This window comes from Ptychodera flava, chromosome 10 (assembly GCF_041260155.1).
Source record: "Ptychodera flava strain L36383 chromosome 10, AS_Pfla_20210202, whole genome shotgun sequence".
Classification (NCBI taxonomy): domain Eukaryota; kingdom Metazoa; phylum Hemichordata; class Enteropneusta; family Ptychoderidae; genus Ptychodera; species Ptychodera flava.
The window spans coordinates 6,594,137-6,618,466 of record NC_091937.1 but is presented as its reverse complement, the minus strand read 5'-3'; the positions used below and the strand labels follow the sequence as shown (position 1 = coordinate 6,618,466).

General features: G+C 36.0%; 1 protein-coding gene across 8 annotated transcripts in view; it reads left to right on the top strand.

Moving 5' to 3' along the window:
- Positions 1-1,106: 1,106 nt before the first annotated feature.
- The window catches only part of LOC139141869 (myosin-8-like), a 48,161-nt gene continuing 24,937 nt past the window's right edge, over positions 1,107-24,330 (top strand). For 4 of the 8 annotated variants that reach the window (XM_070711617.1, XM_070711615.1, XM_070711614.1 and 1 more), the window contains exons 1-3: positions 1,109-1,331; positions 1,493-1,596; positions 12,341-12,515. In XM_070711617.1, the coding sequence (XP_070567718.1) occupies positions 1,244-1,331; positions 1,493-1,596; positions 12,341-12,515 (367 nt within the window). In that variant the 5' untranslated portion in view covers positions 1,109-1,243. Of the gene's footprint in view, positions 1,332-1,492; positions 1,597-3,418; positions 3,587-12,340; positions 12,516-19,018; positions 19,035-19,682; positions 19,778-24,330 lie in introns of those variants that run through there. The other 4 variants (XM_070711616.1, XM_070711613.1, XM_070711618.1 and 1 more) reach the window with 4 other exon arrangements.

Here is a 24,330-nt window from a genome sequence, read left to right as displayed (position 1 = left end):
TTGAACAATATTCAATTCTCCCAAATTAGTTCCAATCGCATTAAAGAAACATTCACCCAGCCCTGGCATGGCAAAAATACTACCATCACTACCATCTTTTTTAAAATGAATTTGGTTATCCACTCTCTGAGCTTACTGTTCTTATGTGCAGAATCTATCTCTGTCAAAGTTTAACTTACATCAATGCATAGCTTCATTATGACACCCCTAAAAGCATCCCTCCCCTGCCCCTCCCCCTCAAAGAACAAATCCTTACTGGCTCTTATGGACGTTTCACCAACGTTTTGTTAATATGAAGGCAAAGTGTTCAAAAAGGTACAGTATATTAGTTTGTATATATGTACAGAATCATAGATATGGTAGCATTTTTATAGAATGAAAATTTCATGTTTACTTGAAGAAGAGAAAACTCAAGTGGTTAAAAAGAATGATTTCTTTGAAATATTTGGTAGAACAAAATGCTCTTAAACTGTTTTGATGTTGTCAACTAAAACGAAAGCAATACAGATCTCTGGCAACTAGCTTTGACCACCCTGCATGTTTGCCCACTCAACAGTACATAGGAGAAATTGACAATGTGAAACAGCACCTTGAAGATTTTGATTCTGTGCCAACAAGTGTTAGAAAGTTCAATAATCAAAGGGTTTGAACTGTTAGAGCCCTATTATTGTGTTCAGTCAATATCTTTTACAGTTAGGTGGCTTTGTTACAAGCGCGCCAAGCCTTATAATTTGAGTATTTAGGACTGGTTTACACGAACTTGAAGGTCGCGTACTTTAATAGCTGTTCTGCGACCCAAAATTACATCCTTTGCTGTGTTTCGACGACTTTTGCAATAATAAACGAACGTTTTGGTAATTTTATACGTACAATAGATATTTTCTTACGAACATATTTCATTTCTCGTAAAAAGTAATTCAAAGCTCCTTTTGTGCTCGTCATGCATGACGAAATGACAGAGACGGTTTCACCACGGTCCCTCCACAAAAGGGCCGTGGTTTCACATGTAAAGCCTGCGCTTTTCCTTTGCCCATCTGTGTCAAGCTGCAACCCCCTTCCAATAATCCAATGAACCGGGAAGTGTCATCACTGGGCCGGTCACCCCGTGTCACACGCCAGCTCAGTTGCCATTTTCCGTGGTAGAGCAGTTTGAATGGACCGACAGTACACAAGTTGATTTTAGCGCCAGAAAAAAACAGAGGATATATATTCTTCGTGCTCTCAGGATTTCCTCTATAAAGACATGATTTCTACACAGCGGATAGATGACATCGGCATCGCAGATAATCTTCAAGAACATTATATATCGAGCCGCGGTGGCGGCCCGCCAGGTAAAAACCGATTTTTACGTTCTCTGTGATCAATTGGACATGTTTCATTCATGAAATCGGTCTCCCGTGGGAACTGATGTGCCTTGTGTTTATCGTTCTTGCCTGAAACAGCTTTGTTCTTGGCTCATCGTAGGGAAATAAACTTTTGTGTAATTTTGTAGACGCAGTGAGACAAGGTGATGCAGAGGTGATATTCCGATGGTACAAGACAGTGCAAGTAGATGAAGACACGACGGAACTTTTTATGCTCACGTCTTTCGGAAAGGTGAGAGTGGTATTTTACAGTCCGAAAAATCTATCACCGTGTGAGTTGGGATATACTTGCACTTCATCCCGGCATAACGAACGTCCTTGGAAAAAAATGATGCCATTGTTAAATCTTGCCGTGATTAAAATCATAACTTATAATATTTATTTATCGTTTGTTATTTTACCGATAATGATCAATTAATCCCTATGTAAACCCGCGGAATGCCTGTTGACTTTAACGGTGCTACTTGTCTTCAGATAATGTTACAGCGTTGAACACGTTCCGTCTGGTGTTGTTATTTGCCACGGCGACACAGTAGTACTCCATTCTCCACGGTCTCTGCGGGTCGCTATGGGGTTTCGGTAATTCGTACCGCACTTATTCAATCCCAAACAAACGCCGACTGCAAAAGAACAAAAGTGAGGTGTCATGCTTTCAAGCGAGCGACTGCCCGTGTGTTAACTGGCATTCGATATTTTGTGCGGTTGACTGCTTCGTATCAAATGCACATATGAGAGGTGCAGGGTTCTCTAACGGTTCTATGAAAAGAGAAAAGCAAAGATAATGTACCCTGGAAAACGACTATTTTATCAGCGGTTTATTTTCAATAGTTTCTTGCAAACAATTAAGTTAGAGTACTCAGTAATCCCTTGTTCTGAGATTTATCGGGTACATACATGTTTGAACATTACACCTGTTTAAGAGATGTTATTGCATTGGTCAGGTATAAAAAGGCCTGTTTTCGGAGCTCAGGTAATGTCTTGAAAGTCTTTGGAATCAAATATTCTACTCATAAAATTGTAGTCATGATAGATCAATAAGGCGAACTAATGACTCATTAATAATAAATTAAGAATATTAATGATTGTACTCCATAATTGGTACAGAAAAAACTTCTAAAAATATTTGGGAACATTTTAGAAATTTGGGAAAGTAACTGTTTCAAACTATTCCCTGTATGAAGATGTTCCAACACTAACAACATGAGTACAATTATATATTTTAGTACAGTTTTAGGATTTTCTGCCCAAAACAGGGCTTGGGCTTTTTTTTAAATTACTTTGTACAGTTGTTGGGTATTTAGCAAATGACAGGGTTGGGATCTTGACTGGAATTGAAATTCTAGGAACAGTTAAATCACCATGCAAAGAAAATTGCAGCAGAGTTGGAGAGGATTATAGAAATCACGAGGGGTGGACGTGAGAGGGGATACAGCGACATCACTTTTAAAACATCTATCCCTCAAACTAGTAGAGACATGTATCGAAAGACTGTTTCACATTTGTTTTGTTTTGTTAAATGTACCAAGGCAAACAAGCGAGGCCGGTCAAAAATTTGGCCTGAGTGCACAGTGATTGGGCCGTACAGGTGACCCATCTATTGTGTGCAGGCTCATTGATTCTTAATAAACCAGGTGGCATGTTTTAACATCACTGAGGACGCTATGCTCCACGACCACAATTTACAGCAGGTTGTCCCAAGAGACAGGCTCGGTCCCATTCCGTTCCACTTCGGTAGTCACTGAAGCTTGCCCATTTAAAAAAAGTCGCTGTTGTCTAGGAACGTACCCTCGTGCGCGATTTTTTTGAAATTTTGAAATCATGCCAACTTCTGCATGAGACCAAGAAATCGGAATGGAACTCACACCCCATTGATTAGGTTACCATGACAACCAAAGTTGTTAAACTGCCAGTCAACTTTGGCTGCTTTCTTGAGAGTGGATGTCCCATGAACAACAACTGTGATCCTGCACATGTACCTGTGATTCTCAAGTAGGATAGGGGTCAGAGGTCATCCAAATTTGAAAATACACAGAGTCAAGTACACTGCAATTGTTGTTCATGAGAAGGTGTTGTGTCCCACTCTTTATACATTTAGCAGATCCCAAATACTTGCATCTAGGCAATTGCATCTAGGCAAAACTAGATAATGTATTTCTAGATTTTTACCCAGACTGTCGAGCCGAAATTAGGATTTAACTGGACTGTCGGTCATCATAGCAACGGTAATCACTTTTTGATTGTTATTGCCGGGGCTACCAATTGATCTTGATATAAGTATGTGGCATTTTTATGCCAATAGAATTGTGACTTTTACAGGAAAGAAGTTATAAGATTGTCCAGTTAGGGTCAGCTGCTTTGAAGAGTGTTGTTTTTTCAATGTTTGCAGCTCAAAACCCTTTAGTACAGGCAGTTGGCAGTATAAATTTATGTTTTGTGTGTGCAAAACCAGTGTTTGTGTAGAATTAGTTTACTGACAAAACAAATATCAGTGTAGTGTTTGGTGGGCAGTTAAATTGTGATGAAAATTAGGTATTGGCCAGTCTCGTTATGCAAAGATTCTTACTCCAATTACCTGTTCAAGTCATTCTTAGATTATTACGGATACAGTGTAATCAAGATGCAGCTATTTGAAAGATTGCAGTTTGCATCAAAAAGGATTTTATTGAAGTGAATGTAACACAGTTGTATATCTTGTATGTGTGCATCCTTATTACTAATTTTGAAGATAAAAAAGTTATCTTGATTTGGTTTAATTTAGAAACAGTCAATGGGAAGAGAGCGTCTAGTTGGCATGCCGTAATATCTTAGGAGAAACTCCTGAAGAGAAGTATGTGGCCTTGTTGCTATTGTAGCAAGACATGTCTGTGCTTGGGTTTGCTAGTTTGCTAGTAAACAGCGACTATTATTATGCTGAATAATGGGCTACCATGGTATTGTTTGACCTGCATGGTAGAGTGTTTATTGTTGTCGAGTTATTTACGTTCATTCAGCCATATCCACCGCTACTGCACTTGTCTTTACTCTATGAAGTGGTCTGATAGAATTCTTGTTTCTCCTTTCTGCTTTGCAATAAAATATGCATTAATCCAGGTGCCGACAAATGGCAGGTTCTGTAATTGTTACACGGGGTTCAAGTTCATTGTAGTTTGAATGTTCAAATTGCCAAAATTAAAATAAATATGTTCAGTCTATGAAAAGACAAAGTTTAAGAAAAGTACAAATGAAAACCTTTGTTTTATTAAAATGATGGAGCTGAGAATATGTTGCTTTGATTCTCTCTGCCAGTTGCTAGGAATATTCTTCAATGAATTATCTCCCACAAGCATCTTAACATGGGTCAATAATTGCTCCCATAAGCCGTCCAATGACAGTAGTCCTCTCAGGGAAGGAAAGTGCTGACTCCAAGTTGCATTGCACTCTACCAACAAGTGTTCCATTGTGTATAAGGTGTGAGGTAACTTCATTGCAGTGAAGTGTAGTGGAATTCAAGATTTCCACAATCACCATACAAACACCATCATTTCAGGAGGTCAATGAACCTTGTGGTACGAGGTCTTGGACCACCAAAATTTTTTCTTTGACCAATAAATCTGCAATGCCACTGGTCTGAGAGACCAGTGAATGTTAATGCTCTTGTTGTTAATGTACCGGTATGCATGGCTTGAAAACTAGATGACTGGACATATGTGTTGATACTGATCTTTTGGCAGATCGTCCATGTAGCCGACACAAACACGAAGTGTCTATTACCGGCTACCGAAAACTATGAAAAATAGTAAAGAATGAGCTACAAAAACACTATCAGTTTTAAGTTGCAGGTAGAATAAGTCTGTGCCTTTGTATAAAATACTATAAAAAAGTAGAAAGTGAACAACCAGCTGAAAGTTAGTTGAGGAGACCTTAACTGCATATCATTTGCATCTCATTGTCGGCTACATGGACTGTGTGCCGATCTTTGGACTTACACATACCTGAGACTAATGTACATGTGTGTATATTATTGGTATCAGCAAACACTGTGCCAATAAGGGTGCTCACTCTCTGCCCTGTACATGGTAAATCCAATATGTGGCAATATAGTGACAGTGAGCAATGGATCGATCAACATTCTGTGCACCAGGGATTGTCAGTATCTCATCAATGAGTGATTCCAGTAATTTACACTGTGAAAGGCAGACGTGACTGCACCACATTACATTGATTATGCCATTGGATTATGAAAGCGGAAAACTCTAAACAAATCAGAAGTCATTTCATTTACTGGTATGCCTGTATTTCTAATACTCTGCAGGCTGGTACAAGACATTTTCAGATATTAAAACTGTAGCCAGTTTAAAATCAGACAAAATTCTTACAGCAGGTTAATGGCATTCTTTCCTATTTTAATGCTGACAACTTAACAGTCTGTAAACTCTTACAAGTGCCTCCTAAAATTCTTAGGAAGTTCGTTGTGTAAGCAGTGCCATTCTCACATGGTCATTGTTGTGGTGAACAATTTGTGTTATCACAGTGTTATTTCCATGTCGAGATTCATAATATAGTAACACTGCTCACATTTTGCATTTATCTCAGTGGCATCATGATCTGTGGCTGTATTGTACATCCTGTGAATTCACAGTAACCACACTTTGAGAAGCAAGAATTTTTTTGCCTTTGAAATTGATTGTACGTGGCTGATCGATTGGTATTAAATCCGACAAATGTGATGGAATGTTAAACATTCAAAGTGAGGTCAGCATTTTTGTGTTCAGTTCAAATGGTTTCGGTATTGTTTCAATAACACAACAAATTCTGTACTCTTCACATAAAAAATTGTGTGAATACATGGACATATGGTCTTGTACTTAACAGCACTTGTTGATCTCAGAGCAGTTTCAGTAAAATGAAAACAATTGTCGACATTTCAAAGGATTTGTCTGTGGTATGAAGTTATTCCATGTTATAGAGGTCTTCCGTTGTCCATATTGATGTTTTTCTTTTCAAAATTAATAATCGTATGATCAGTTTCATAAAAGTGAAACAGCTGGAATTAGAATCACTATTATATTCTCTAATATGACAAGGCTCCTCTAACAGTCCCTAAATAACTTAGTATATCTGCAAATATTTTTCACGAAATAAATGATCTTGTTTAAGATGAAAATGATTGAAAACAGTGAAAGTATTCAGTGTGACAAATCCAATGAACCTCCGTTGTCCGACCACATCTTGGTAGATTGTGTGTGATTGGCCGATGATGATGGTAGTTGAAGCTGAAGAGATACTGGCTGTACACACATTTTGTCTTCCTAGGAACATGTATAACAGTACTTCAATTTTGACACCATACATGCATTCATGGAGGCAGATCTATACAGGAATAAATCTCTCTTCAATTAATTAACTCTGTCAAGTTTTTGACGTGGATAGTTTATCTTTTACAGTTCATGAATAGGACATGTAATGTTAACCTGTGTGTAACCTGTGGATGTCCCATTTTCTATGTGTAAGTCCATACGGTCAACCTTACGACTGGTTGTACATGGCAGGACTTAATTGTGTCATAAGGCTGTTGTAGTGACGTAAAGTAAGCCTATTGAAATCATATCCCAAATCGGATCTCAATCATAAAGTACCATCGTTATAAATGTTTACTACACAGTAGTACTAGTGTGCTACACAGGCTTATATCCTACATCAACCAGACACATGTCACAGCCATACTCCTGACAGAGACAACTACCAGATCTGTATGTGGACTGAACTTCAATGGAGTCATCAATGTACCATAGCTACACTTCACACACAGACAATTATACTAGACCTGTTCCTGAACTGAACCTGTGTAGTGTTGCTCCATATATGCAGCGATCACCTGTCAAGTGTTTGTTCAGAATGTGGCATTATCAGAGTTCAAATATTTGGCCATTTCCAAAGTTTGGTTTAGATAAGTTGGTGATACCAGGTAACAGTTCAGTGGCAAAATGGATATATTTGATGAATTGGTGCTAATCCCCTAGACAAAGAAACTGATTATTATCATGTTAATGACATGCAAATTAATTAATGAACTGTAAAATTATGTCCATTATGTGTGAAAAACAAAATCGTAGTGTGATGAAATCAGATGTTTCAAAGACTTGCACAAGGTCCTTGCAGACACTGTTTCTATGAAGCAATTTTCAATCATTATTGAAGTTTCAAAACACACATGTTAGGAAATACTGACGTATCTATGTATGTAAGGAACAGTCAACATTTGTGTTAGCACGGAGGAGAAACTGTATCCTGTTTCTTGTCAGCAGGAAGTGTAATATCATGTGAAATCACAAGTGTATAAATGACTACAAGTAAAATTACTTTGACTGCAAATCATGATATCTATACTGCAAGTTCATTTATTATTACAAATGCAATGGCAATGCATTTCAAAGGCAATGTACTGTTTGAATAATGATAGTACCACAGGAAATGTTAGAAAAGATATTACATGTTACAATAAAAATACGCATTTACAACCTTTGCTTTCTGAATAAAAGCTGTTTTACTTTAATTTAGATGTAATTTCCATTTGTGCAATCAATTACCGACAGGGATTAAACATTTTTTACAATTTCAGTCTCAAGTCACTTGGAAAAGCAGAAAAGTGCTTTCTGAAACTGATGGAAGTTACCTGTTGCAGTGTTTTTGTTAAGGCTGGTACCCCGGTAAATGTTACCGGGGTTCCCAAGTCATTTTACCAGGGTTCCCCTTGGTATATCAATGCAATCAGATTTGGACAGCACAAATGTTACCGAGGTTCCCAACTCATTTATCAATATTCCCCAACCTTAGCAAAAACACTGTGTTGGGAGTGTTGCCTATTTTTCCAAAAAAGATATTGCATTTGTGACAGAACGTGTCCTTCACAGGATATAGTTAATACTCATGTGTCATTTATGAGCTAAATCAAAATTGAGATGAAAATCACCGTGCATGTGGTGGTAATTTCACAGCTGCAGTTTAATTGACGGAAAAATCTTTTTATAATGGCCATCATTGCAGGAAATTGTGAAAAGTATGACCAGAATACTCCACAATTCTTTTAGCATAAATTATTCAAAGATTACAGTTCCCATGAAACCATTTCATAAAAATTTCATAAGTTTGCTATCAAATGCGGAAGCTCCAATTGTCCAGATGATGGAATTGTAATGAATGTAACTCTGGTTGTTGCTAATCTAGTTTTGCTTTTGAAAGGAAATTTTCCAGCGGACGGATCCTAGTAATTTAAAGGAAGTACAGCCAGCAGCAAAAATTTTACATAATACCGGTATCTGGCTTTCCGATCAGAGCTTCGTGATTTTCTGGCTGATTACTTTGCCATTCTCAACCCACTGTCTTTATTGTCTTCCACCAGGGGTCTTGCAGGCAGATATATGCAATCATATTTCCACTTATTGAAATCTGTAAACTAATTTCCTACATGTAATTAATGACAAAATATCACTGGCTGTGGGGATATTTTCAGAGAGTTGACACTATTGATCGAAAAGAGAAATCCATAGTTGTTCATGAGATCACGACATGAATTTTGCAAAAAAACTACAGATGGAGAGATGCCTGATTTTAATCAGGTTGTGACAATATGTGTGTCTCTGTGCACCAGAAGACTGACAAATAAGACTTTTGCCTGTATTACTACACAGAGAATTGCCATAGATTATTTCATTTTCATGAAAGTTTGAATACAGTTCAGTCAAACCACATTAATTTCAGTGTCATCTAATAAAATGTTAGACTCATGACTTAACTATGAGGGAAATGTCATTAAATGTTATGTCCCATAGGTAAATGATGGCCTTGCGTTCTTTTCATTTATCCACTAAATTCACTGCATTTTAACATGTTGCATATTTAGTTGCATAGGTACAAGTAACTTGATATTGATTGATGAAACTTACATTTAGGATAATTGTAAAACCTACAAAGTAGAAATTATGAAATTTTTTCAACTTTGAATATATCCCTAATGTATGCTCCATCCACTGCGAGAAAATTTGAACAAGCTGTCACAACAAAATGCCAATGAAATGCTGGAAATGTCAAGTGTGATAACAGGTTGAATTTTCATACTAATGGGTATATTCATCCAATTATCCATTTTGTGTACATGAAAATGTCATGAAATTTGTCATTTCATCTAAAAATTAAAAAAAAACAGAAAAATGGAAAAATTACAGAATAATTCTGAAAATGGTAAGTTTTACACACCTAAAATTAAAAAGACATCTCAGAATACTGCATTTAGTTATTGTGATTTTATAAAAAAGAGTGTTATTGTTTGTTGAAACCCAATGATATGGAGCTCCTTCAATATACAACACACATCATAGCCCTGTCTTTGAAATGCATGATGAATGCAGTATGGTGGAATATTTGATGTGTTATCAATACATTCATACTTGCCTTCAGCTGATATTTTTACCACGTCATGTGATTCATTTTCTTATAAGCACCTCGGTATAACCTTTGTATTCCATACATCATACTTTATCAACCAAAAACATACAGCAGTAAATAGTATCTTACTATCATAATTCAGATATAGCAACAAACAATGATATTTTATGAGTAATGTTCTAAGGAGAACCAGTTTCACTTTTGTTGATTTAAATAACAATTTTTAAAAGCAGAGACAGGTCAAATTGCCAGACAATTATTTAAATGTTGTATTTTATCCTTAATTATCATATTTCAGCAAAATGTTACATTTTGAAATCTCTAAATTGTAATTTCAGACCTCAGATATTATTTTCATCTTGTTTGAGCCGGAAAGTGGATGTGAGAGTAACAAGCAAAACACCAAATAATCCAAAGTATCTTCTGACAATTCTTTTGATATATACTGAAATGATTCAATTCAGTGTAATATTCACAAATCAAATCATTGAAACATAGTGTTCAACAAAGTCAGCGTGACTCTTCATCTTATCAAATAACGGTTTCTTCTTAATTGTCGCCTAATCTGTTCAATGTGTCATTTGATAGATAACATGGATCTCTCTGATATAGATAGTGAGCCAACTCAATCATGTAAAACATAACTATTAAACAGGGCAGAGATAAAATGTAAAATTGTGAACATCAGAGCATGCTGTGCTGAGGTATATCATTAATGCTATTTTATCCCGTAACAGCTTGTCTTTTATGAATTTTTAAATACAGTCAAAGTTCACCCATCCAGAATGTTTATTTTTACCAAGTGACTCAAGAGTATGCATATTTTTGTTGCTGTGTTCTAAAATGCTCCATGAACTTTAGCCTTTCACCTCTAACCCCTGTGAATAGATCCATCCATTTCAATAATATAGTGGGGGTGTATCTGTTTTTTGGGGGTGGTGAAAAGGTACAAATTCTGCAAACAGTGAGTTTTTGTATGGCAGGGAAAGACAAGTGTAAAAATACAGGAAATGTGATTAAGTGGAAATTAATAGACAAGCAATTCTATCCATATGGTAACTGTATGTGTGATAGGTATGTTTTGATAATCTGTTCATGCAAAGTATTTGTGTCATCCAAATCAGAGATATGAACTGGTAAACTAATATACACTGTGAGTCCATACGATGTAGAGTCTTCCCCTCCTCTGTCTACTATGCAACAACATCTGTACTGCATGGTTCATAGACATGCTTGGCTATACCCACAAAACATTGCCACAATCTATCACAACATTTGAAAATATGCAAGAATACAGACAATCAGAGCAAAAGGGACTGTTTTAGTCAAATAACATGAGAAATTATGAACAATCAGAATTAATGATGTCATTGATTTCTCATTACCTAATTAAAATGTTAAATTTTTTTGTCGTAATTTTTTTAACTCGCTTTTGCTTTCAAAGTGTAATAAGCTATATTTTCTCAGAAAGTACTGGCAGTTTTTAAACTGATAAATGTAAATGTTATGAAATGTACAATATATTTTACTTTGCATCCTCTTGTATGTCAGGTAATTTTACAGTTAAAGCGACAAATAAAATAACCAAATAAAACAGATAAACTCAAGTTTACACACAGACACATATTATATTTATTTATTTATTTATGTAGTTATGTAGTTATTATATTACAGTTGAAACGCCTTCCTTGAAATGAGTCTTTCTGCTGTCTTTATAAATGTAAGCCTCTCAAATACATTTCTTATTTTACTGATACCGTAGTTATTGAAAACCTTGAACCAGATTCAGTAGAGCACAGCTGTTAGGTCAGATGACTACTAGCTTGTCAGTTCCCATCTGGAGTGTTGTAAGTCCATTGGAAAGTCAGTATGATGGAACAGTTTTCCATGTCCTTCTGCCAAAGTCTACAGTCTCTCTGATGGTTCTTTTGTACGGTACTTCGACTACTGCCAACACAGACTAAAATTCTCCCATGGTCATTTTATTTAAAAGCGCGCTTGATTTTGATTTTTAGTGCAAATATAGACCGTGAAAGCATGGCGTATCGATCCTTTTGAGCTTGAGGGTTTCAAGCAAGAGGTTTGATACATAGCAAGACATTTTCAATAAAAAGGACAAACAATTAAAACAAATTTTAACTTGAAATAATGCAATAATTCATTTATATCGAATGCCTAAAGATGTGTTAATGAAAAAAAAATTTTGAAAATATTATGATGACAATTGCAAATATCAAAGGAAAATTGCTCTGTATGAACCTGTAGAGTTGTTAATCTGATCATCACAGATTTATAACAGAAGGGATGAATTCATCTGAAGAAAGAATATCCTTTGGAAAAGTTCAGATACAGAACTTCAAATATTTTCATGAAGAAAATTCAGAAGACCTGCTTTATTATGAATATTTCAATGTTCCTAATTCAAATAAAGTCATTTTAAACTTTGCTGTCACAAGACCTAAATATGAAATATACGATTATTTGTTCACAACTTTTTGTGCACTGTGTTCAAACAATCATGGCTATTTCTTTTATTTTATTTTCCAATAAACTAGGGAGACCCAGTTACCTTGAAGTGGAACGCCCAAGAAGCTCATTTTCAATCACAGCCTCTTCCGGTTGCTGTGGGGAATCACCATTGCCAACTTGTGATTGGTGAAGAAGTCCATGAACTCTCCAAGTTTATGGTCAAACCAGCAACCAAAGAGATAACACTGACCATAACAGCAGGCAAGTCAGAGAATCTTGAATTCATGATGCCACGGTAACAGTCTGTCCTGATAGCCTTGTCCATCCTTAAAACTTTGTTCAGTGTGTCGTAGTTAGGGGGGGGGGGGGGGGGGGGTTGGGATTGGAAAAATAGGATTAAGGCGTTGACAGAAATGTCAACACAATTGAATGATAACTCTCAATGAGAACTACTTGTGCATAGTGATATTACTTATTTTTTTTATTTTTCCTAGTCTAAGTATTTAATTCACTACATCACAACTGACTGAGGCACTTTTAAAATAATGTTGTTGCTTTACGTCAATGATATTATGACCCTGGGAATGATTGATGACATTCACATTGACAGCAAACTCCAAATCCAAATAGTACTCAGTGGTTTGGATGCTGGAACCTGCTTGCATGATCATATTGCTGATAGTAAGTTTTCCAACTAGCCTAGTATACATGCATATATTGGCATAGATTGCATATGTAGGTACAGATTCTAATAATCATCCCAAGCATGGACTTAAATTATGGTAATGTAGAGGCTCTACAAAGTAAAACGCTGTAGTGACACTCATAGGGTAGGTAGTAGACAGATAGGGTTAGGTAATAGACAGTTAGGGTTAGGTAGTAGACAGATAGGGTTTGTCAATAGTCTTTAATATACCATATAAATGCTACACAGTGTAATATCTGCTAGCATTAACACTTCACCTGAATGGTACAACCTTGTTTCTAGTCCGTGCATATTTTATCAAGCAAGAGTTATAGAAAAGTTTACTTGTTAATACTTATATGTATCTCAATATTTATTTTATCAGCCTGATGTGTTGGCAGGCAATTAGTTCCCATGTAGATGAAATGAGAAGTCTGTACTGATACTTAGCATCCAATGACAGCTGTGTTTGTCAGTGATCTTAAGGTTTGACGGGGAACACAGCAATAAGTTCATCGCTCTTAGCAACCAAGAGTTTTGACTCGAGAATTCCTTGATGCTGAAGCACAAGTGATGAAACCATCAATATCAAATCAATCATTTAGCATTACAAGGCCAGTACATGAGACAAGTTCATATGTAAGTTTAACTGTTCATATCACAAACCCACGTCAACGATAGATGATGCTAATAGTAGACAATATTTGTCCATTTCAAATTTCAGTATTAAACTACCAAGGTGCTCATTTCAAATGACGTCCTCAATTTTTAAAGCTGACTTCACAATTGTTACTATATACAACTAACTGATATTAACAGAAATGCATCGTTTCTTATCTTTAAGCATATTTACGTAGGCCGGTAGAGCAATTCATGTTTAATGAACATTTTATACAATGTACAATTACATACAGACATGTTCAAACCCATTTTATAAGTTTTATCAGAATTTTATCTTCTTCAATGCCGTAGCAGTTTAAATTCAACAACTGAAGAGTCTACTGAGTCTAATAATTGACAGAAAATCATGCCATTTTGACTTTTGTTTTGAAGGGAATATTATTACTGGAAAATCTCCTCTATGTTTTGGCTGGTTGGGTGTTAATTGCAATTTCCAAAAGAGTCAGACATAGATGTTGATATTTTACATAATGAATTACTCAGTTCACATGAAAACTGATCAAAACACTGTATTGAATGATAGATACATTAGAAATAACACTATGTAAACATCAATTATAATGAAATTCTGCCCTCAATCTTGGTTTATACTCACAGGATTATTTCTTTCACCACAGTAATCAAATTTTTGATGCATAGATAGATAGTCTATTTGGAAGCAATCCTAGGCTAAATTGAACTGATAATTTTGTGAATTTCATGCTAAAAAGTCATCAACTCATTTTAATTACTGTGAGCTGTAACACAACAGATGTAAGGCTTCTTTTTAATCAGTGAGAACTGAACGTCAAAATTTTCATTAAAATTTGTCATTTGACAGTCAGCATGATGATGATGGAAGGACATTTTATCAAATGGAATATTTTGCAAATGAATGCACAAGATGGAGTAGATCTGTTCAATAGATTTTGTTTGATTACCAGAGTAGTCTGATTTTACAAGGATGCATCTGGCACACACATTGATGTAGAACAGAAATGCTTGACAATTACAGTATTGCAATATCGCCCCCAACTTTATAAAAGTCATGAATCTCTGCCTGGTCAATGATTGGAAGACAATAAGCACAGAAGATGTCAGAGTTTCACAGTAACATCGTACCATCAGTCACACTAGTTCATTATAAATGCAAGCCAAGAATAACTACTTATTGTTGTATACTATGTTGCTGCTATGCTTTTTTTAGCAACTAGTTTGCAGCAATAAAGGACCTGATAATCAATTGAAATCTGGTTTTACTGGCTCTGATCCAGTAATCAGGGATTGTTGAAAGATAGCAGTTTGTTTGCAATTATTACCTGTCAGTGGATTTATTCAGGCAATGCAGCTCTGTCATGGTTGCTAGGCTTAGCGGCATTCTGGTTGTCATGGTGACACTGTAAACATTGTTACAGTTTATTTGTGGCATTGGCACCTGCCTGTGTTAAATGTCTAGTTGTCAGTTACTGTTTGAAAGGGAGGTGGTCACGAGTGTTGTGTAGATTTTGAATCAAAAATCACCAATAATGCTGAGCTGTTTTGTAGTTAAGTCTGTCAAAAATGTTTAGAACGACACCAGCAAAGAGACTGCATCCGTATAATCATGGTATTTCATACCAATGGGTGATTGAACTCTGGTCACAAATCCTGGTATTTAGGAGTAATGTTTGTCATTATTAACTCTACAAATCCAGCCTGCCTGAATTGCAGACATTGAGATGTACAACAAGAATACAGCCAGAACATAGTGGATATCGTATGTGCCAAAATGACAAAACTGAATGTTTTTGGTTCTTGTCATCAATTCAACATAAGTTTTTGGGTCTATCATGGTCTATGGGTTTATATTTGTATTTGTTCATCATGAAAGCATAAGACAAGCACTCACTTCCACCATGCAGAAGATTTGGCCAAGCATTCGATTTGGTTAACTGTGACAGCTAGACCAAAACACTACAATACTTGTTAAAAAAATGCAGACAAGAAAACAAGAATAAATTTGCAAAATTAGGTTTCAAAACTTATCTCAAAACTGTTCACAGCCCCTTCAAACCCAGAAGACTATCTACAGTACATGATTTGAGGCATTTAAACTTTATCATTTAGTGAAAATTTTAATTTAGAAACTCTTGTTAATGATACTAAAACAACTTGTAAATCATTTTTGGTTGCCATTCAGACCTGCCAACACAGTGCTTCAAAATACAGATTTTACTCCGAATACATTGATACTAGACACAGTGACAGACAAGTATAGATAAACATCTTGTCGATATTTCACAGTTCAGTTCCTCTAAAGCAACATGTTACATCTGTAACAGACTGGTACCGTTTCTCTCACAATGTCTATTGATTTTTTACTGACCGGGACAATGGTCAGTTTACTGACAGCCACAAATTGTTTTCCATTGTCTTCTATGATTCAACGTCATGCTGGCGTCTTTTGTCACTGTCAAATGCAATGCCCTGGTTTATTGATTTGTGCCGCCAGGGCTGTACGAAAATTGATTTCGAAGTGGTTTTAATATAATCCAGACATGATAATTTCAAGTTAATGTGGATTCTTACATTGTACACTGTCTCGTTGCTTCAGAAATGATTGGTGTTTACCAGGACTTTGTCCATAAACCTATTTTGAAAAGTTTTGTTTTCCTTGTTAGAGGATATTTTAAACTTATCACATAATTTTCGCAGACACTAATAGGATGAAATAATTGATAGCAAGGTAAAAACTAACAAGAAATCTGTAACTTGAAATTCTGCTGTGTACCTTCATTGATTTCAGTGTTTATTACAAGTTATGCAATATCTAGCCAAAGTGAGGCTCAACCATTTTGAAAGTAGGGGTAGCAGGTAGACTTGAATCAGCATATGGCCCATCAGTGCATTAGTTGAATTGGCCAGATGAAAAAAAAATTATTTGTTTCTCAGATTTTTGTAGCAAAGCTACAGAGGCAGCAAGTGAAATGTTTTAACAAAACAGTAAAATTTCACAAGTTACATAGCTATTGATGACTTGGATAGAGCCTGGATTTTACAAACTGTCCACAATATTGATGCATCACATACACAGTGTAATGTAGGAATTGAAGAATGTATCAAACTGCATATTGAAAAAAACTTTCTCTATATCATAAAGGCTACGTAAACCTCAGCTATCTCAGATTGAATTGGCACTCCTAATAATATATGTATTATCCTTTAGCTGCTTTTCCAACCATTATTCTTGTACCATGCACATGGTGTTTGTGTATAACATATGGCCAACTGACCATACAGGCAGTTCCACATGTCTGTTTGTATTGTTAAGTCAAGCATAGAGGAATTTAATTAAGCTGGTGTAAGCAGGTCAAGTTTGTCTCTTGTGAAGTTGGGTTTTTCTATCATGTGCATTCCACTAATAATAATAGAAAAAGTTATGCATAAGAATAGAAGACTATAATATAACTTTATAAATTTTACTTTATATTATCGAACTGTCATGTAATATTCTCCATGGGAATTGTGATTTAAAGGGATAATAGCTGTAACTTTGATAATGTTTTCCAATATTTTCATTCCGTTGTCTTGGAGAACAAATGCATTTTCTTACACTTTGCCATAAAGGATGTAGTATTAGCCTGGCTAACATAACACATAGGGTGCAACGTGCAAAGTCATCATTGACAAGTCTGTTATAGAATTCACTCTTCAACAATAACACTGGGCAATGCACACATACAACTTGTGTTTGTAAGTTGAACACTAGGCACCTGATATCTAACTTTACGAGAAAAACGACAAGTGAGAATAGTGTACATCACATTATATCATGTCAGTATATTGATGGTGCAAATGCAGCGATCTGATTGGTCGAGACGCGAAAAGAACCGTGGTATATCACCGATATACCACAGCTGGCATACGCGTAAGCTCTTAGCTTGAGCAAAAATCCATTTTTACGTTCAAAGCCAGAATTTCAATATACTGTTATGATATAATAGCAATAAATCACACCCAGCAACGGTATACCACTCGATTTTCACCAGTTCACTTCATATATGCACTCGCTATCGCTCGTGCATATATGTCGTGAACTGTTCAAAATCTCGTGGTATACCGTCGCTGGGTGTGCTTTATTGCTTAATTATAATACAAGTGCATTACAACTTGCCTATCCTTCAATCTTATAGATCAACCAAAAGAGGGTAGTCTAGAATCTTTCAAAAGATTTTGCACACTACCCTCAAAAAACATAGGGTAGTATGTGTGTCGAAAGTGAAGACTTGAACTTTTGCGCAAACTTTCCTCAAGGAATCTTTTAATCATTCTCTTTCAAAATCAAGAATACAAATCAGGGGCACCATGCAAATTTTGGTAGCAGCTAGTAACAAATTACCCAAGATTTACCAATATTTGAAATTCAAAACAGTCACCATTCCTGGGTAACTTGTTTGAGATAAATAAAATTTTTCGACTTTTTTAAAAAGTAAGACGGTGAAAATGTTTCCTACACAAAGGGCTTTGAAATGAACCCCTACAAGTGGTACATCAGAAAAGAATTGTAAAAGTTTGAGAGTTCGAATATCAAAGAAGTTCTAGAGTCAGCCTTTATATCCCATTCCCTTGTATCTAATGTTGAATATTGAGACACACTGAAAGTGAATGAAAATGGTCCTTGTTTGTACACAGTTAAGGAGATTTGTTGATTGTAATGGTCATTCTGGTCCTTTCAACATCAGTTTAGCAAAAAAGAATTTTTTTCAAAACATTTTACCTCTTATTCCTCTAATCACAGGGGAATTTTAATTGTTTGGCAAAATATTGAAATTCTTTTAAATAGAACTTTTTACATGCTGCACACTTCAAAACTCACCCTTAAAGAGATCAAATCAATTAATTTTGAATTTTTTTGTATCGAGTTGAATCAATTGCTGAAAATACATAATGGTGTTTTATTTGCTCTGAAAATATATGTGGAAAAGCAGAACACTAAAAGCAAGACAAGCAAAAACCGATCGCAAAAGCACTTTAATTACATTAGTATATAAACATAATTCATGTACTTTGAAAAAGTTGCCACATTGTAATCAAATATACTATGATGCACACTTTAAAATGTATCAAGCCAAACTGAATATCAAGCCTAACTGAACTCAAACTACAAAAGAATTCAAGGAAATTCCCGGTAAACAATCATTCTAATGAGTAATTACAACTTACTGACTGATATATTCCAGTGTAGATTGACATTTTTATTGTATTCATAAAGTTGTTAAACTTTAACCTATTGTACCTTAGTTCACACACAGTAGAGGGATTCCCTCATTTACCAGCCTCTCTTTCACTCTCATTTGAATATTCATAATTTATGTAAATAGAGAGAAAGTCTGTTTATTGCTGCATTGTAGGTCATGATAGCTCTACTCATTTTCTGATCATCAGGTGTCAGACAGGTATGTAGCAGATGAATGTCACTTGTGTTTACAACAGTTTTAGTTTCTTATTGTTGTTTTTGTTGTGCCGAAGAGAATTGTTATTAATTTTTTTTTTCTAAAAGAATTGACTATATGATGTTTTGACCCTCTTCACAATGGAATTAATTGTATGTCAAAAATCACTCAGTGATATGAGCAATACATTCAGGTGTCACTTTGAAGATGATATATCTCATGGTTTTGTTATCTCCAAGCAACATATTCAAATATAGTAGGGATATTTTTGGAAGCTACCATACTTATTAAAACCCTGTGTTCATGTTGCATTAGACTCCAAGGTGAAATACATGCATTAGATTAAATCCTTCGCAGGCATTACGAGATAACACAGTCCCTCTATATTATAGGGACCATTGATTTTGGAAGCTTACAGCGATGCTTTCCAAAATGCAATAACAGCTTACTTAAATTTACATATGAAATTATATCGGGCAGGTAGTAGAACAAATTTTTCCTCCTGGTAGCTCAATCATTTATGTAGAAGTCAACGTATAGTGTCTATCAAATGAACCGCTTGCAACTTTGTAATTGTTCAGCGATTGTGTAGACCAGAACTACAAAATGTGTTTCTCAATTAATTTTCCATCCTGGATTTTTCTTAAAAAGGCTGAGGCTTTGGGCATATCACGTCTGAGAATACCGCGGCGTAGCTTTTTTGCCGTTGCTAGTTTGAAGCAAAAAAATGGAGTCACAGCTTTCTGGTAAGTTATGCATGTTTGTTGAATGGCCAAAGCAAATGAATTTCACAGTCACAAGAATGTGCATCTTTACTTTAGAAGAGACTTTGTTGGTTTAGTGGCAGCAAAATGTATAAACAAACAAATGAATGAACGAAACGTGATTTAAGGGACATCATTGCTACATGGTGTAAACTAAATCATGCAGAATTTTTTTGTCAGTTCTGGTAATTGTAGTGGCAACATTGCCATAGAAATTGTGATTGTCTGGTTTCATTGAAATAAACTATCTTGGATACTGGATAGCATTGATTGCTGTTCACACAATGATATTTGCATTGGGCAGATGAGATGTGTCAAGACATGCTTTACGGTGTAAACTTTGTTTTTCTTCACAATGTCTATCAGTGAATTCCAATCACCTATCGTTTTATTTCATCACACAGTTTCTTCTGCTTTCTTCAAAGATATTTTGTTTCCAAGTGTTGCTTTATTTCAATCAAATACAAAAGTCGTACACATTTTCTTGAAATATATTTTGTACATTAGTTCCGCAGGTAGACAATAGTGTTTGAATGGCTTGGTGTCAAATTTCAAAGTCTTGTATCCTAATAGTCAAACTGCTCTATTGTAATCAATCCAAGGCTGGAATAGATTTTTTTTGTAGAAAATTGATATATGATCATCAAATTAGCATGGATTCACGATCTAGATGTCTCATTTTAATCCAAAAGTAATCTGACAGCAGAGTGGAATCACAGTAGGTTAGGGTACCAGATTAATCCTGTTCATGGATCTGTTGAATGAGTTTGGCTGGCTGCCAAGTACTTGTGATTTAAAAATCCACACCTCAGCATGGTGTAACAATGATGAGGAGATATTACACAGATATGATACTACTGTAGCTATAGGGTGAAAATGCAGTATACTGATATAGAATTTAATTTTCTCATGCCACACGATGTTTACCGAGAGAGTCGAGAGATTTATACCCTATCAGAGATGCTAAAAGCTAAATTTTGTTGCCCATATTGGTGAAAACTGAGCAGTTCATGATAAATATCAGGAATAACACTGCTATCAAACAAAATTAATTTAATCTTAAATTCTGTATGTCTTGTACATTTTGGATATATATGTCAGATTCTTTGCTGTAGCATATGAACATTACACAATCAGATTCATTTCTAGTTCGAGAAGAGAAATGATTCCATTGAAAAATCCTTGTTACATGTTGAAATAGCATTATACTTTCAAACAAATATGATAGTCTCAATTTATGTTGGATGAAAAATGACAGTATTTACCGTGTGTAAATGGGAATTTTCTTTGATTTCTGTGATTTTCAATCTCACAAAAATGAAAAAGAGAATCTTCAATTTTGTAATTGTGTAAAATTATTAAGTTTATGTTTTTTACTCACAACCATTGCCTCTTCAGCAAATTATGTTTGAAATTATCATGCATGCAAATTGTATGAACTGTGTTTAAATATCAGCAAAGAAGCATGGCTCTAACAGATTTGAGGAGGTATCATGGCTCAGTGGATAGGCTAGCAGACTCATGATCAAAGGTTGGTGAGTTTGAGACCAGAAAAGCAAACTCACTATCAACACTGATCAGGGGATGGTGTGTTCAAATCTGGAGTTTGATGTTGTGCCCTTGAACAGGGCGTTTTATTCCCGGTTGCTCAATTGGATGGATTACATAATTATACCTCATCCTATAAAAGAGTTTTTGACCCATGGAATGATGGAGAAAATAATTATAATATAATTAATTATTGTAGAGGACTTGCTGGTATATTCCAAAACCCTGTCATCATCAAAGTTTGGTGTACTCCTTGTTTTGTATGAAAAAGTTGGATCTCTGCATTGGGAAATGGGGTGTAAGCCTAAAATCAGTGGAACAAGCCATTGTGTTATGCATGGTGCTTTACAGGGATGCTCAGCGGAAAGTAGACGATGAGATAAATGATACCTTACTCAATTACCAATTTACATCAGACACTTTATTTCTAAAAGTACACTAGTACCTCACAATATTGCTTGCGAGCGGCAAGTTCTCAAAGACAAGAATAACAAATACCAGACCTAAATGATAACAGTCGCTTGCCTGCTTCTCTGCCGACATGAGTGCCTTATCTCTTTCCACTGGTTATTGCCGTAATCTTATACCACGATACTAATTACACAGCGACAAAAAGACAACTGTAGTTCTTGCTGAAATGAACGTCATCGCCGGGGTAGACCGGCCGACGCGGACGCGATGTTGAGTACTGAGCAGTCGTCACGAGTTCAAACAAATTGATTTTTTTTTCAAAATGACTACTATACTGTAACAGTGGACACACTTTGTAACAAGTTCACGACCTCTGAACGTCAAACTATTAAAAGTATCAATCTAAACACTTTGTTGCAAAATCACAATACGCTCTGCTAATGTGTCTGACGAAAAAGATCTATAAATTATGCTGATCCGATTGGGTCAAAGATCAGAGAGCGCCTAGCATTCAAGTCAAGGGTTCAGAAGCTGTTTCACTCAAAATGATCAAAACCAATTTTGCAACATACGTAGCTAGAAAATAAACTTTTTGAAAGGCTAGCCAGGCATGCACGCAAGTTGTTTTTACATGTGACTAATTTGTAGGAGTATCTCAAACCATACACTCCGAGTTCCAAAACCGAGTCGGACTTGCAAGTCCGAGTACTCGGACTTGCATACTCCGAGTAAAACTGCTTACTCGGACTTGTATACTCCGAGTACATGGCCTACTCGGACTTGTATAGGCCTACTCCGAGTACATGGCCTACTCGGACTTGAATATGCCGATACGTGTTCCTATAAATGCATATTTTGCCATACCGGTCAAGAAACGATCTGTCGAAAAAAGGTATTTTATTACTCACGGAGTTTACGGCTAGCGCGGATCGATATGTCGAAAATCTGCTCTTTTGAAAAAAAAGAATTTCATTTTCACGATGTCTTGTAATCTGTTGCGCAATTTTAACCACGGTCCCTCCACAAAGAGCGACCGAGATTTTACCCTCAGAAGAAAGCTGCTGCCACGGCCAGCAGCGAAGTTTTTTGAAAGATGACTTAGACGTAACATTTACAGTAAAGCCAATAAACTTCAGGCAAGTCCAGCCAGTTATTCAGTTAGATATCGCACAGTTTCATTAGCAAAATAAATGCATGACATCACAGGTCAAGTCAGGTCATTATTTACGACCAAGTGGTCACTCGCACTGGGTTCATACTATACACGAGCGCACTGTGCTCATTTTATTTTGAAAAATTATTAGTTTAATTATTTTATCAAGACATAAATATGCCTAAAATGTTTGGGCAAGTCTATCATGGCCTCACAACGCTAGCAAACCAAGGCCATGACGTCACAGGTCGACAGGTCATTCGATAATGGCGTCCGTGTTCTAATACATGTAATTCGCCGCGATGCATCGCGGTGATCATGAAACGTTGTTGTGCCCATTTCAATTCATGTATCAAATCAGGATCTGATCCGGTAATGAAACGAAAAGACAAGACAAACTAATAATTTACGTGAAGGTAGCTACACTCGACAACGACAATGACTTGAGCGTGTTGTAGGCTACAGGATGGTATTTTACACAGATCAGAGATCAGAAAGATCGCGTTAACAACTCTTTTCTCTGAGCGACTGAAAGTACATGTACTGTATATACTGTTTGCAAATTTTTATCACAAGATCGAATATTTCCTCTGTTTTTCAGCATTGTTTTTCTATAAGCAAGTGTAACTCGGCGTATTCAACTCCGAGTGCACTCGGAGTATACATGTCCGAGTAAGCAGTTTTACTCGGAGTACGCAAGTCCGACTCGGTTTTTGAACTCGGAGTATGCTGTTGAAGGCACTCTTACATACCTCTGTACTGCGTAAGCTGCACTGTATATAAGCTAGTTAGGGAGTACTGACAATACCCAGTTCGAACAAATTTGTTGCTTTCACTTTCGTATATACTTCACTTTTGGAAGATGCATTCACGAATATATTTGAGATCACCCTCCTAAATAAAAAATACTATTCACTCTTACAAGGTTTAGGTGCCATCGACAATCGCGTCGATGGTGTTTATTTTTGGTAACCTAAAGGCCTCTTTAGTAAAGATTTTTATCATCAAAAAGTTGTACCAAATTGACAAAACACGTGTCACTGCTAATGTCACAGACCGTCACCGCTATGGCAGAGCTAGATTCCCCGCGAGAAATACTCTTTTATACTTCTTCAGCAAGAACTACAGTTGTCTTTTTGTCGCTGTGTAATTAGTATCGTGGTATAAGATTACGGCAATAAACCAGTGGAAAGAGATAAGGCACTCGTGTCGGCAGAGAAGCAGGCAAGCGACTGTTATCATTTAGGTCTGGTATTTGTTATTCTTGTCTTTGAGAACTTGCCGCTCGCAAGCAATATTGTGAGGTACTAGTGTAATTTTAGAAATAAAGTGTCTGATGTAAATTAGTAATTGAGTAAGGTATCATTTAATCTCATCGTCTACTTTCCGCTGAGCATCCCTGTAATAGTGATAAGTGTACCAA